Source organism: Cyprinodon tularosa, unplaced genomic scaffold (assembly GCF_016077235.1).
Source record: "Cyprinodon tularosa strain WSP-4 unplaced genomic scaffold, ASM1607723v1 ctg395, whole genome shotgun sequence".
NCBI lineage: Eukaryota > Metazoa > Chordata > Actinopteri > Cyprinodontiformes > Cyprinodontidae > Cyprinodon > Cyprinodon tularosa.
Genome location: NW_024039113.1, coordinates 342,636 through 358,533, shown reverse-complemented (window position 1 = coordinate 358,533; position 15,898 = coordinate 342,636). Strand labels below are relative to the sequence as shown.

The following is a 15,898-nucleotide window of genomic DNA, read 5'->3' as shown; positions in this document are numbered from 1 at the left end:
GGTGTTAGTGGCTGTGCATTAGTGATAGATCAGAATGATTTCAGAACATAAGGCTGAGTCTGTAAAACAAATGTGACAAAAGCTGCTGAAACACTATCAACAAACTGAGCTCACAGACATGGAAGATAAAACATTAGTATTATCACCATAGCGTGAAAAATACAAATGTTTCCTTTTCACCATGATATTTCAGTTTTTCTTACAAGATAAAGGTATCTCCTTGCCAAACCTCGGGACAGTTATATTAGTTATTTCATCCCCTCATTTCTGTCTACCTTTAAACTTCAGGATCTTAGTCAAAGTCCTGACCTGAATCCTAATGGGGTGATGTGGTACAGTAGGACATTAAAAAAGATTTCCATGCTTAAAAACCCTCCAATATGGTTGAAAATACAGGGAATTCATCTACTGTACAGCACTATAGAAGACTCATTGCAAGTAATTGTAAACACCTGATCGCAGTGATTGCTGCTAAGGGAGTCACTACCAGTAATTAATTTTAGGAATCAACCACTGAAGGCCATGTAGGTTTGGATTTCTTTCCCACTCAATAACAAAAACTTCAACCAAAGTCTGCATTTTCTTGTGTCTTCATGGTTGTTTCATTTTTTTTTTATGTTCTGAAACACTTAAAGAAGAGGGGAAGGGAAATTTTTACAAACCACTGTCATTCCTTCATTTTTGTACATTTGAAAGATTCACATAAAACATTTAATTGCTATCTTATAAACTTTATAACAGTCTTATTTAAAAGCTATTCATTCAGAAGAGCATGGTCAACCAAGCTTTTTTTATCTTTCTTTGGCTGGCATCCAGAGCATTATAAGGTATAAAGTTTAATACCACACGTTTTACAAGGAATGTAACTGTAATCTATCACTCTGTGGTGTGAATCCACCCAATCAGTAAAAGCATTTCAACCTACATAATAAATAGCTTCTATGTGTATTTCCTCCAATATTTCAATAAAATCATGCAAGGCTTCAAAATGAGAGAGCTGCTTGAATTTCAAAAATTGTGAGCATGCTACCCAGTGATTAATTTGTCAGAATATTTTAACACATTTATACAGGAAATAAGATATGCCTGTGGAGAACACACTACCCCTCAGATCCTTTTAAATAGTCAGCTTATTTCATTTTATTTCGGTCTCTTTCTGTTTTGTTTAAAATACAGCAGAATACTGATTGGGTCTGTCTTTTTATATCATCAAAAAGCAAAGTAATGGTCCTGAGAGACATTTAAACCAAATCAGAAGCACAGCTCACCCATAAACCCAACGTCTTTCAGTCTGTTGGGTAAAAGCGGGATTGTCTTAACGTCCCACAGGCCTGTGAAGGTGGAGGAAGTCAAAAAAAACACAGACATCCGTAATGGCGGTATGTAACATTGAGTCAGCAGGAAGCTTTTCTCAGAGTCCCCATCAAAACCTTAAAGGTCTTGTAAAGACCTTCTTTCCGGAAAAAACTCCAAATCCCTGCATCTGAGCACAAAAGGCAAAGCAACTGGCTCCTATTTGTGGATTTGTTTTACCAGGATCCAGCTCCATTGTTACATCGATTACTAAGCCATCTGGACTCTCATTTTAAAAAAACCCACATCCTCGCCTTCCATTATATTGGAGCATCAAAGCTTGAACAGACGCTCATAAGTGAAATTCATTGACTCAAAGTAAATATCACATGGATATCGTTATTACCTTAATGGGTTCACAACGGAGCTCTGAAACTTATTATGGGATTTATTGTTCAATAATTACCAAGGTACTGCTTCGGTTTATTTATCATTTGGAAGTGTTCTGTTGCAAACCAAACTTTAAGTCATCTATGGTTAAAACTCAACAGGTTTTTTTTTTTCTTTGCTTTTTTATTTGGTTTCATTTAATTTTTTCCCCTAACTTCATCTTTTAGGATTCGTAGATATCTCCGATTACCGCTATGCTGATGACATTCAACTTCCTGTTACTTCTCGAACTCCAGAGTGCTGCTAATGATCAGTGATGAAGAATTTAACATCATTTGAACCATATTTGCTTTGTTTCTGGTCTTATAATTAAGCACTGCTGGTTCTGAACTCTGCCATATCCACTGCTGATATTTCATTCCACTTAGACTAGTTTAAATCTAGTTTTATTTTCCTTAGTGGTTTACGAACCTTACTGCTAACTCATTGTCAGACCCTTGGCAGTAGAGACTACAGTTTAGGGTATGTGTTTAGACTTTTCTTGCATATTTTCATGTATTTATTATTTTCTTCTCTCAGGTGTCACCATCCTGAGGTAAGCTGTTCAGCTGTCTATATCTGAGCTGAAAACTAAAGGTGATGCTTCAGCAGTTTTGGAACTCTATCATGTGTTCTGTGGCCTATATTAGCTTTTAAAGTAGTGCTAAGGTTTTTCTTTTTTTCACGTGACTATATTTATGCTTTCTATTATTGTTTTAACAGATATTTAATCCATTATTTATTAGCCACCTAGTATACAAGGTTAAGTATTTTTATTATTTTCCTTTTTTCCAGCTTTTATTGCAATTTCACTGTCACAATGAAATGATCCCTCTGGGTTTAACCCATCCCCTTGGGAAGCAGTGGGCTGCCATTGTGGGACACCCGGGGAACAGGGTGGGGTTAAGGGTCTTGCTCAGAGACCCAGAGTGGCAGGGTCTTATTTGTTTTTTTCCATCTTAAATTAAATATCACATTTAAGAAACAGGCTGAAGGCAGCTCTCTGACTTCAGGATTAAGTTGATATGTTTTGTCAACAGTGAGAGGGAGAAGACACAACTTGTAGAGTGATGATATCTCCTCCTTTTTAGAAGGACAGAAATCAGCTGGGGTGTCTGAGGCAGAGCAACTTGCTCAATAAGATGACTGCCACCTGTTTATGTATCTTTTTTTTTTTTTTGGTTTGTTTTTTCAAATTTGGACTAAAGGCACCACAGGAAAAGTGAGGCCTAAACTGCTGTATGATTGTTCAGAGACACTAAGGTAATCTGTTTGGATTATTAATATGGCCCATTTAGCCTTCAATGGACCAAGGTAAAAAAACTGCTTTCTGGGTATTAAGTTATTCATCCCTCACCGCATGCACATAGACTAATTTAAATATAAAACTCACCCAAACCTTCTCCCTTAGACGCTGGATTTGTACTTATTTTGTTACAGGTTATCTGACTTAATTGCCAGTTATTAAAGGATTAGAGTTCAAAACATAACTTTTGTTTTGTATACACTCTGTGTATACAAATGACATTAAAAGTTCCCTAGGTCTAAGTCTTAAAGTATATTTTGTCATAACACATCGGTAATATAATACAATGGTGGAAGGTAACAAAGTGCACTTATTTAATTCTTAAGTACTTTTTTTGAATATCTGTACTTGAGTAATTTTTTTATCTTTATTTTTTTTGGTGGGGGGGCAACTTATAACTTTCATTCCAATGCATTTCAAAGTCTAATATTGTGCTCTCTACTCCACTACATTTCGAGGAAGCTGTTCGTTACTTGTTCCTTTTGGCTCAGCTTAGTTTTGTAATCTGCTGCTGCTGTTTTTCTTTTTGAAATGCAATTTCAACATGGAAGATAGCAGACCTTAGGACTGAATTTGGACTCTACTGTTTTAGAGATTTGCATGACATTCAACAAATGTGAGAAAATCCAGGCGTTCCCTCTCTTGAGCAGGTACAGGGTTGTGCATGTGCATTTTTTTTTAAGTGAAGAGGACAGTCAAAAATTCGTGAAAATTCTCCACTATACCTTTAAGGCATTAGTTGTTCAGTAGGATGAGTTGTCAAAGCAGAGTTGTAGTGTCTTTGAGGTAATAGATTTCAACCTTTAACCTCTATTCCATAGTGAAAGTTTGAGGAGAATCAAGACACTCCTGTTTTGCTTTTGGTTTGTTTGTAAATAAGAAACAATAATAAAAATAGCTTTTTATGCTAAAGTTCTTTATAGGTGGTGTGGATTTTATAGCAGAGTGGTTCTATGCATCAATACATCAGGTGGTTTCTGAAAGTTACAATCTTTTTTCAAATTACTGATATTAGAAATTTGAATTATTTTTTTTATGCTAAACTTATTTTAAATGCCTTTACTTTTGAATCCTCAAAAGTCAGTACTTCCATTAGGCTTGCTACTAACGATTATTTTGCAAATCGATTAATCGTGAATATTTTTTTGATTAATAAAGAAAGCCAAAGGTTCCTTAAAGAAGATTTCTTACTAAATGAAACCAGGTGAAACTAAAACTTTTCCACTTGAGTAGTTCTGGATAGAACTATTGACAGATGAAAAAGTTCTTTGTCTTAAATGCAAAATTGTTATATATTTGTATTAATATTTTTGGTATAATTGTTGCTCTAAGTGGGTTGCTGTGTCAGCTAAAGGCATGTTTTACAGCCTCAAAACATTAGTTAATGATTTATCGATTACTAAATTAGTTGATGATTATTTCAATTATAGATTAATCAAGATTAATCCGATTCATTTTTTTCATCTTCAATACTTTAACTTGAGTAGATGTAAGTAACTTTTACTTGTAGTTGAGTAAGATTTGACCATGAGGATCAGTACTTTTACTCAAGTACTGATGAGGACTTTGTCCACTACTGATATAATATGAACAGCTTGATTTTGGTCTTTAATTAATGAGTTGCTAATGGGTTCGAGTAATAATAAAGTGTTCTGAATAGCTGAAGTTCCCATCTTGCAACACAACAGAGCTGGATTTGTCACATAGACTGTTTTTATCTCCTAACATCCAGAGGCTTAGCCAGAACCTTTTTATAAGTGTGGCCAGGCAATAATCAATGCACTGAGGGGGGGCCAATAGTAGATCGGTGCCAGAAGCTCAGGGTCAATCTACACTTTTCCAACAGGGAAATTAACAAGCACAATGTCCATATTTTCTAAATAACGACAAACTATCCCTTCCATCAGCCTTTCCATACAAATAGATGCATATATTTAAACATCCATGCTTTCTACATAAAAGGTTTAGTGGATCAAATTCTTTCAGGTTTGAGTTCTGGGGCGGACATCTTTTCCATTGGTTTCACCTACTTTTATCAATAATCATTCTGCATAAAATTGATATTTACAAGTACTAATATCTACTTGAATTGATTTTTTATTAAAATAGTCATCTATGATTCCACTGAAGACTCTTAGATGAATTGCAGAAAAACATAATTTTTTCTTTACCCCATAAGACAAAATCTAGCTCTGAAAAGAGCAGGAATTATGTATTTATCATCTTTAATGTTAGTATATTGATGTGTTTAATTAACCACATTAACCACATATTAACCAGTGGTTTTGATGTCAAGTAATTCTTAATATACGAAGATTTTTAATATTTTTAATATTCCACTTGAGAGTATTACTGCTGTCACCATCTGTATTAGAGGGGGGGGGAATGGTAGGGTGGCCAATGATTAGCTAAGGGTGGCCATGGCCCCCCTTGGCCCCCCATCTAGCTTCACCCCTGCTAACATCTCCAAGGAACCAAAAAACAATTGAGGATTGATTGAAACGTATATAGAGATAAATAGAGATTGGGAAATACTTTTTTTTCTTAGACATTTGATACTTATACGTTCAACGTCTGTCTGTTCCTTAAATTTAATTGCATCCTCAGGTAACGGCCTTGTTTGAACATAGAGAGAAGACAATAGACTGGGGGGATGAAAATCCACATGTTGATGTCTATAAGACTGTATGAGTTACAGTTTCCAGACTACGAAAGAGGATTAGGGCCACTGAAAAAAAAAAATAAAAAAAGAAGTTAACTGATTTTTAAATTTTATTTCAGTTTAATATAGGACAAAAGTCAGAATTCTGACTTTATTCACAGAATTCTGACTTTATTCCTCAGAATTATGACTTTAATCTAAGAATTCTGACCTTAATCTCAGAATTCTGACTTTAATCTCTGAGTTCTGACTTTTTCCCATAATAAACTTAAATAAAAAAAAATAAAAACATTAGTTAACTTACTTTATTTTTTTTCAGTGGCCCTAATCCTCTTCCTTACCAAACTGACTCAGGAAAAAAAATCAATCCGAGGCTCGTTGTTGCATGAAGCCAAAAAACACACTAATGAAAACAGCCGCTGTTAATTGAGGGACATTCAAAGCCCTTGGCTGCCCCCTGTGGGCTGCAAATTGCAATTGTAGCACTGAGACAAAAAAAAACTATTTTCCAACAAAAAGCATCAACATAGACAGACTACATCGACCGAATTCAGTAACTGTGAGCGATTTCAAAATAACTTATGCAAACAACGGTAATCCCTGTCAACAAATAGGCCTATTGCTTTTTAATTCTCATTTTCATACAAAACAAAACAAACACTAACATTTGTTAAAACTTTTAAGAAATAGATGAATCCGTCAGATTTTCCCTCTATTGCACATTTTTTAAGCAAAAGAAAAACACCTACCGGATTGCGTTAATAATCGCGGAGTCTCTTTAACCATCCATCCTGCAGCAAAGAAGCGTCTTTCGGTCTACAGGCTGGAAACTGATTTAGGAGGGGTTTTTTCAGCTGGAAAAAGAGCTTCTCCGTCTGTAACTGCATCCAGTGAGTGAGGGGAGGGAAATAAAGGGGAAAGCGGACTGCACAGGAAACGATGACGCTGCTGGATGGAAATCACTTTTTTTTCTTTTTTTAAATGAAAAGAAGATGGTCGAAGTTTTCTCAATAATCTACTTTTTTATTCTGCAATCACTGACGTGCCTGTTTTAACACTTTATTAAGGGTGGCCAGGCAATAACCAGTGTACACTGAGGGGATAGGGGCCAGAACCTCAGGGCCAATCTACACTGTTCCTAAAGGTAAACCACAACATCCATATTTTCTAAATAAAGACAAACTATACTTTCCTACAGCCTTTGCTAACAAATAGACACATATATTTAATCATCCATGCTGTCTAAATTAAAGCTGTAGTTCAGGGGTCTTCAACGATCCAGGCTAAGGACCCCAAACTGAGGGTGAGATGGAGCAGGGACCCCCTAATTATATATATTGTATGAAATTGGTCCTATAGTCACTCTATTACAGATGGAGTCATGTAACGAAAGTAAGTTCTCCCTGGGATTATTTAAGTATTACTGATTCGGATTAATCGTTGATGGGACAGGTGTTGTGAATGAAACGGTGCCCAGCTTGAAAGAGCTCCTGTGTGTCGCTGAATGTTTGCAATGATGACTGAAAGACATCTTCTGCCTCCATTTATGTGTTTACTACAATGTGTTGAATTTATGTTAATGAGTATTTAAAGACATTTCAATTAGTGGAAAAAATTGCAGGTGGGAAAATGAAAAGAAAAAGTCTAATCAACCAATACTTTCGCGACCCCCATGCATTACCTCTGCGGACACCTTAGGGGTCACGGACCCCCCTGTTGAAGACCACTGATGTAGTGGACAAAATTCTTTTAGTTTTGAGTTCTGGGGCAAACATCTTATTCATTGTCATTATTTACCTACTTTATTAATAATCATTCTGCATAAAATTTATATTTACATGTTCTAATTAAATGGAATACTTGTTATTAAAATAGTTATCTCTGATTTCAGCGAAGATTCCTAGATGAATTGCAGAGACTTAATTTTCTCTTTACCCAATGTAAGACAAAATCTAGTTCTGAAAAGAGCATGAATTCTGTATTTATCATCCTTAATGATAGTATATTGATGTGCATAATTAACCACAGCGTTTTTGTTGTCAGATAATGGTTTACATATAGAAAATTAAAATGTTAAATAAGGGAAAACATTCCCATTGAGAATATTACTGCTGCCACCATCTGTATTAGAGGGGGAAAATGGTAGGGATGGCCACAGGGGAGGCCACCCCTGGCCCCCCATCCAGCTCCGCCCCTGCCTGTTTTTTTTTAAAGAAGTAACTAAGGGGGACAAATTAAAATGTTAATTTATTTATGTGGAAATATGTTTAAATTTTACTTGGCTGCATAGATTTTAACCAAGTGTGCATAACAAAGGCAATAATAATTAGCAATATTGATCTATCAGCTTAGGGCTGAATTTGATGTGGGACCACCATAAACAGCTTTTGCACACAGATGTGGAGGAATCTGGGAGAGACGACCAACTTTAAATGACTAAGATTAAATAAAAAAAAATAGATAACTAGTAATTATTTTCTGATATGTATTATACTTTCTTTATACAAAGAAAGGATCAAACTTATATAACATCAGATTATAAGAGGATACACAAAGAAAACAAATTTTTTGCCCTTTTACAAACATATTTTTCATTTCAAATGTACATTTTAGAGAATGTAGAATGTATTATCTGTGGTGAAACTGGCAGCATTCATCGGATTGGGGGTTTGGGGGTCCTTTCAGCAGCTTAGTTTGCAAATGCCTGGTACCTGCTGTAATTACAAACAAATAAACAAAAAAGATTATAAACAGATAGGTATAAGACATCATCAAAAGAGGAATTTTTCGTGTTTCAAAAGGCTGGAGTGAAGTAGAAACATGTGACCTGGATAAAGAGTATTCATGGGCCAACATTTTGTGGAAACTAAAAGCTCTGGACACAAATATCTGGAAATGATGAGCATGCTGCGGCTAAAGTGCTCCAATTGGATGATATGAAATAATTACCTATATTATGTAAGAAAACAGAATAGGAGAAAAGCAGAACCCTGAGAAAAACAATCTTTTATAGAAAGAGGTGAGGATCTTTTTATTTTTTTTATTTGTATGTGTAAATTATGTCAGAAAAAAATTACATGAGCCAAATTCACAGTCTAAGACAATAAGTAATCATTATTATTTTGGGAAAAGCACAACATGCTATTCTATTACTTTTACATACAGAGCGTACAGAGCAATATAGTTTTATTTTGTAGTTTATTCTAAAAGGAAAAATTGGAACTGTGTTCCGGTCCAACGTGAAATGTTAAGCCAACAAAATTCTGCAGGAAGTACAAGGTTGGGCAACTGAACAAAGCGCTAAAGTACTTTCTCAGATGAGTGAGTCCCCCATGGTTGTAGGAAGTTGTCAAAAGACAATAGAGAACTATGAAGTGTCCTCTGTTGTGCTAATTTTAAAGCATCCTGATACTAAATATAAGAGTCCATCCAGTCCAAGAACTCTGCTGCTAATTAAAGATGGGATAAAACTGTCCTTAAGAAAAAAAAAATCTTGGACCCATGGCAAGAAATATCCCCAGATCCTAGCTACCGGTACTTAACCTGTGGTCATTCTCTCACAGTGGAAAAAAGCAAATCTGAGAAACTGTGATCCCATCAGTTCGCTAAAAGAATGTATCTTCTCCAAACAAGATTTCATGAGTTCACATCTAAAGTTCCAGATAAAACTGGAGACTTAATAACAAAGATCAACACGTAGTTTTTACTATTAAATTGAAATTAAAGTTTACAAAATAAAGCATTTAAAAATGTATGTTTGTAATTTGTTCTTAGAACATTAAATTCTTTATTTCTGCATTATAACACCAAAATCATTCATGTGGTTAAAACAGCATTCAGTAGTCTCATTTCGGTTAAAATCCCCCATTTCATAAAAAAAAGATGTTTTGAGGGAAGTGGATCAAATCATTAATATCAAATTAAAGAAATGCTAATTCTGAACAGCCTGATCCCTTTCTAAACTAACTCACAACTCCTTGCATCTCTTTGGGAGCCAGGCTATCGAGGGCCCCTGTTGCCAGGGGAGCCCAGCCTGGATGTTAATTTTTATCGGTAGAACAGCACTTTTAATCAACTTCTAATGAGAAAAAGAATATTTAGTCTTAGAAATGTAGTGTTTTTGTCCTCTCTCTTGCAAAGCAGATGTTCAGATAATTTTTTTTCCCTGAGTTTCTGTAGGAAACATGTCCTGGACTACTAAATCATCACAAGCGAAAAAAATCAAGAACTGTGTCAAATACTCCTATAGTTTGAAGCTCCTGACAATTAAAACGAGCAGATACAAAAAAAAGAAATAGAGTCAGGTATTTCACAAATTTATTTAAGAGTCAAAGATTACACATAAACGATAGTTAAGAACACTTTCACAGGTCTCCTTCTAGTGGTGGTTTATCCACCTTGAGGACTATACAGGCCACCCAAACTTTATAAAAAATAAACTTCAATGAGCTCAGAGTAACTGAAATCTTCCGCATCCACACTGTCTATTAGAGAAGGACTTCATTAAGGAGCTGATTCCTAACCAATCACAATATATATCAAAGACTATACAGTAAATATGTTACACAGTCAGAGAGGGTCAGAATCAGTAACACAGCTATATTAGCCAAATCGCTATTGATTTCTGCAGAGCTTCATTAAACATCAATTTTTATGTAAAACATTTCACTATTTGTAAGACATTTAAACAGGTGGTAGGACAAAAGGGTGGACGTATTTAGAAAAAGAACTTTTATAAAACATGCTTTTCCAGAGAGAGATGACAAACTCATGTTTCACACTTCTGTGCTTAAATGAGATGAGCTGCTTTACATCATGTTCGTACGGCATAAATACTGACCACTGACTGATCCAGTTGTTGCCATTTAATTTGTAAACTGGAAAGACTGGAGTGTTTAAGAGATGAAACTCCATCTTGAAAATGTTTAAGCTGCAGAGTAGTCGCATTCTTATTCATTTGAGTGTTGTGCAAAGTTAAAGTCATTATAGTCTTTTCCCATAGACTAAACAAGTGTTTCTGGTAACCTTAGCCTCACAGATCAAGAATTTTGTACCATGTTCACCTACAAAAACTAAACCATAAATAAAGAGTATGACCAAATTAAAGTGGATCTCTCACAGTGTTTTATTTTCTTCGTAAATGTTTTCTTCCGGTCTCCTCTCCACCAACAGCTCGGACAACTGTTTAACTAAGAACCACATGGCGGTCAAATACAGACTTTCTCTGTTCCTGGACCTGCCTCCTCCAGCGCTGCTGGGCATGCTCCACTTTGTTCAGCATGTTGGGTCGAGAGTGTGAACGGGACAAGACACTGTGTGCATTGGAAAACGGCTGCTGGTCCTAAACACAAAGAAAGGCGAGCTGATTAGAAAATGCACTGTTCTATATCTATATATCTATATATATATATCTATATATCTATATATATATCTATATATATATATATATATATATATATTAATTCATGTGAAGCATTATTGTTTCTGCAGGATCTTGGAAAACTAATTCATGTCTTCATCTTTAGTAGAAATTATTGCAACTGATCCAGAATGCTGCTGCCTGCATCCTCACTAAAACTAAGAAATGGAGAACATCAGTGCTAAAGTCCTTACACTGACTTTGTCTTTAACATTTTTTTTTTTTTTTGATCAATCACTGAATGGCTTAGCTTCAAATTACTTTATAGACCTGCTTTTGTGGAGAACATGGAGAAGCAGCTTTTATCTCTTATGATCTACTGATCTAGAGCAAACCCCCAAACCACTGTAAAATCCATAAAACACTTTAAATCAAGATTAAAAGCACATTTGTTCAGAGTGGCCCTTGTCTGATCTATTTAAACAGTATTTAAGTTTTCAGTCCAACTTTTCCTTTCATATTTTCACATAATCATATTTTAACGGCTCATATTTTTCTCTGTAATTGTTTATTTTATTTTATGCTAATGCAATTAACTTTTCTGTTTCTTCTCATGTCCAGCACTTTCAAATATACTTGTACTGAAATGTTAAATATAAATAAACCTTCCTTTTCTACAGCGAATGTTGCAGTATTTCTACTATAGTCCTGTTTATTATAGTAAATGAAAAGATGTACAACAAATTTTTGTTCAGAATAAAAACAAAAAAACTTTGAACTAAATTTTGTTCAGGTAAATATTAAGGTTTTAATGAGAGGCCCCTTGAATGAACTCTATTCAATCACATCGTGATCAAAAGGCAGCAGAAGCTCCACCTTCAGCCTCAGGGAAAGGCTGCAACCTCTTTGCTCTGTTAATAACTAAACACTCAGCCACACCAAAGAAGGTCAAATTGATTACTTTTTTCCCCTCTCTTTGAGCACCTAATTTCTTTTATTTTTTATATGAAATAAAACGAACTTCTGAAACAAGATCACAGTTTCTTTTATGTTTGGTTTGTTTTATGTGTGCCAGGGCTCTAATTGCAGGACGCAGTAAAAGCCAACCTTCCTTGAGGGTGATTACACCATGTGTTTTTCCTTCTTTTCCACATATTCAAGCAGTAACAGAAACTAGAATACCTCAATAGAACACAGGATCAATTCTAATCTGATTCTGACCCTGGAAGCATTAGTCATGTTGCGTTAGCATCTACTGCCAGCATGCCTGACTTTTACTGGAAGTTAAATTTAATCCATTAGGCGCATTGTCCTATAGCAGCTAAAATAAAGCAACTATACCTCCAATACATATACTAATGAAACCCTGTAGCACTCAGTCCAGTTGTCTTCTAGTTATTTATTAGTAAAGAAGCCACAAAATCAAGTAAACGTAGATTAATAGAAAGGGAGGTCTAATACTATTTTCTGTTTGTAAAAATAGTTTTATTCAGTTTTTCTAATAGTCAAAGTAATAAAACTATAAGATATAAATTGGTTTAAAACAACAGCAACAAAAAAATTCCAATTGTAACCCAAAATACTAAAGGAAACTTTAAAGACATTTAGAAAAGCCTGAAGAAAAATGTTAATAACAATCCCATCAAGGATAAATAACTCATTTTAAAGATGTTGTTGTATTACTTATATAGACAGGAGTCTACATAGGCATGTTTTCTGTGCAATTTTCCCTACTTTATTATATTAATGCTAAATACTAATGCGTTGTAATGCCTGCGTGAGAGCTTCCTTTCTGAGCAGTTTTTGCAGCTGATTCTGGTTGCTAATGTATTGCAAAGTCGCTGCTTGAAACATCTGTTAAGATTGCTTTGGACTCACTTAGTACCCAGGGTCATATTTCCAAGAGGTTTTTTTCCCCCCCAAATAGAGAGCAGTTATCACGTTGTTAATTTTTACCCAGGATGAAAGCATATCATGTGATGTTTTTCAGCCATTTGCTTACACATAAAGAGCCTGATGATACTGACAGAGTTCAAAGATGGAGTAATATAACACTTTGAAGCCGAACATACCCCGACGACATCGTCATCACTTTGAATAAGCTGAGAATGTCCAAACAGCCGCCTTTTCAACATGGGCTCCAGGAGGGTCAGGTAGACCATGTAGAGCAGAAGCAGGCCCAAAATAGAGAGGTAAAGGATGATGGTAAACTAAAGAGGAAAATCAGGGCGTGGATTTACTCAGTGAGAAAATGTACAACAAATAGCAATTACTTAAGGATAAAAATGTTGATTACAGTCATTTATCCCTTATGAGGGGACACAAATTGGTCATAAGGCACCAAAATAATTCTGCAGCATCACATCTCTTAGAAAACATTTTATGAGAAAAGGTATAAAAAAATACCACAGACAAGAAACTTTAAACACAAGCCTCAGTAAGGTGAGACAGAATAAGGCACCAAACTAATGAAAGGATATCAGCAATACACCAATTAAAATAATATTTTAATCAAAGAGCAAAACTGAACTTTGTAATTCAACATTCTACATTGTTATCTTTTTTTGTTTTGTTTTTTTCCCCCCCAATACTCATTAAGACATTCTTTTTATTTAGGATTTTAATTTTTGCATGTGCCTCAGTCTTGGAAGGTCAAACTGGAGCTGCTGCATATCTCCAGCAGTCAATGTGTGGGAGAGATAGGACAGGTCACCAGTCTGTCACAGGGTGAACAAATACATAAAGGATATAAAGTTGTAGACATGCACACTTTATCCTAAGGGTCATTAAATTGGCCTATTACACCGAAGTTGTTTGGTTTTTGTTTGTACTGTGTAAAGAAATCAAAGTGCTGAACAAAGCAGAAAGAAAGAGCCTGTGTTTTAAATCTTCAGTTGATACCATTTTAAGATTAAATATCTTTAATGTAATGATTCCTGAATATTATAAGTGAAATTGCTCGCACTTAATACATTTTCTCATAGGTTGTTTTGTCATTTTTGTCAATCCATTTTGTCCATTGTGATTTCTGCTTCTGCCTTTCTGGACCAGGTCAACATTGTGAAAGAGGTCTTAATCTAAATGGGTCTTTTATCCTGTTTAATGAAGGTGTCATAAAATTAAAACTGGAAGGAATCGAAAAATCTGCACGGGGAACAGGCCACCTTTTCCCGAAAACTCCACTCCTAGGAATTGAATCTTGAACCTACTGACAGCTAACCAACAGAGCTAGAATCTTTAACCAAAAGTAAATGCAAGTTTTTTATCAGAAAAGTGATTCAAGCAATTTTCCTCTTATTGAGTGCTTAAAACAAGATATTAAATGATTTATCCAAACCATGAGACTCAATGGAAACTTTTAATCCCAAATCAGATTAGGACACAACAATTGCATGAATACAAACACAAAAATGTTTCTTTCTGAGCATTTATGGAAACTGAACTGACCTTAATAGTCCCAGAGCTTCTTTCTTCATATTTACACTCACAGCGCAAACAGTAGGCTTCAACGTCTTTGCCTTCCACCGGCATCGGTTCCACCACATGGAGACAATTACTAAAAAGAGAACAGCAATATTAGATTATTATTAACAGAAATAAAAAAAACAGCTTGTATCAGAGGGAGGAAGTTAGGTTTCTAAACTCACCAGTCTTTGAGGGAGACATTTTGTTTGTAGATATGTCCTTCTACTTCTTTATAAGGTGGACATATACATTTACAACGGATGTCTTCTGAATTCTGTGGAGAGAAAAAAAAAAAGTTTACATCAGTAACTGTTTAATCTTTAGGGCTTAACATTTTCACCTCCTGTCATTTGGTTTTGCTGCCAACTTCCTGTTTTGTCTTGAATGAAAACAAAAGGGACATCTAATTCAGTTTACATTAAGTTTACAACTTTATACAATTGATCTTTGATTGAGGAAAATATTTAAATCTTAAAAAACCCCCAAAATTAAGAAACCAATAAATATTTCTGTATTTTTTATTTTGTAATATATGTGTTGCTGTTGTATTGTATTGTGTTTAATTAATGGAGAATTAAACTAGCTTTTTTTAATAGTAATGTTCTCAATAATGTTTATTTTACTGTTTTATAATACGAACTATTTCTTTGTTAGTTCTATTACTATATTGTTAACAGAAAAGCATAAAACCCTAACTACATATTTGAGCCAACTTAATCCCACAACTTAATATTTTGCAAACAGAGGGAAGGAATTTTACAGGAAACAGATTTTTGTCTCAGTATGCCAACATCACCATTTCTGTCTCTAGCTAGTTAGCAGCTAGCCAGCTAGCAGCTTTACCTTCGCTGAAACCTCAGTGAGCAGCACAAAACTCGCCAAACAGAGAGCCTCGACGCCCAACAGGAATTTCATCATTTCGGTCCAGTCACTATGGTACTCTCATTAAAAACTGTCAGTCAGTAAGCTGTTTCCAGTGTTCGTCCAGGAACGACAACCTAAAAATCGAAGCCTTTAGCCATCGAGCTAAAACACAGTCAGCTGACTCTACTTCCGCATTCAGTCATGTGACCTGACAGGAGGCGGGGCTAAATGGAAATGTCCGTTTCTGGTTTTAACAAACATCCGGAAGACGTTCAGCAATCAAATCTATCAACAGGATGCATTTTTACTTTATTTGGAGAGATAAAACTCACTATATAAAAAAGGTATAGGTACAAGCTATTGAATTTGACAGCATGAATGGCACTTTAAAAAATTAATTGGCTTCGGTTTTTTTAATAATTCAAAATCAATTCTGGTTCAATATTCCAAGTGAAATATTTTCAAACCTGGGCGGGATTAGTTTTCTTCTTAGATGTGACTTTGATGGAAAAAAAAAAAA

General features: G+C 35.1%; 2 protein-coding genes across 2 annotated transcripts in view; both read right to left on the bottom strand.

The window, feature by feature from the left end:
* dennd2b (DENN domain containing 2B) overlaps positions 1 to 6,587 on the bottom strand; it is an 82,308-nt gene extending 75,721 nt beyond the window's left edge. The window contains exon 1 of the mRNA XM_038297731.1: positions 6,440 to 6,587. The gene's annotated coding sequence lies outside the window, so the exon portion shown is untranslated. The remainder of the gene's footprint in view (positions 1 to 6,439) is intronic.
* Positions 6,588 to 9,985: 3,398 nt separating this feature from the next.
* On the bottom strand, positions 9,986 to 15,583 carry tmem9b (TMEM9 domain family, member B). The gene is made up of 5 exons (XM_038297748.1): positions 15,358 to 15,583; positions 14,697 to 14,788; positions 14,497 to 14,605; positions 13,122 to 13,259; positions 9,986 to 11,031 (listed from the first exon to the last, which is right to left on the bottom strand). The coding sequence occupies exons 1-5, from the start codon at positions 15,430 to 15,432 to the stop codon at positions 10,876 to 10,878; spliced, it is 570 nt and encodes a 189-aa protein (XP_038153676.1). The 5' UTR covers positions 15,433 to 15,583; the 3' UTR covers positions 9,986 to 10,875.
* Positions 15,584 to 15,898: the final 315 nt, after the last annotated feature.

What these genes read in the sequence shown, in the direction of transcription:
- tmem9b (XM_038297748.1), bottom strand. Translation starts at nt 15,432, where the DNA reads ATGATGAAATTCCTGTTGGGCGTCGAGGCTCTCTGTTTGGCGAGTTTT. An exon ending in TCACTGAGGTTTCAGCGAAG is followed by an intron (nt 14,789 to 15,357) that starts GTAAAGCTGCTA and finishes TTCTCTCCACAG; the next exon opens with AATTCAGAAGACATCCGTTG. An exon ending in GTGATGACGATGTCGTCGGG is followed by an intron (nt 11,032 to 13,121) that starts GTATGTTCGGCT and finishes CTTTGTGTTTAG; the next exon opens with GACCAGCAGCCGTTTTCCAA.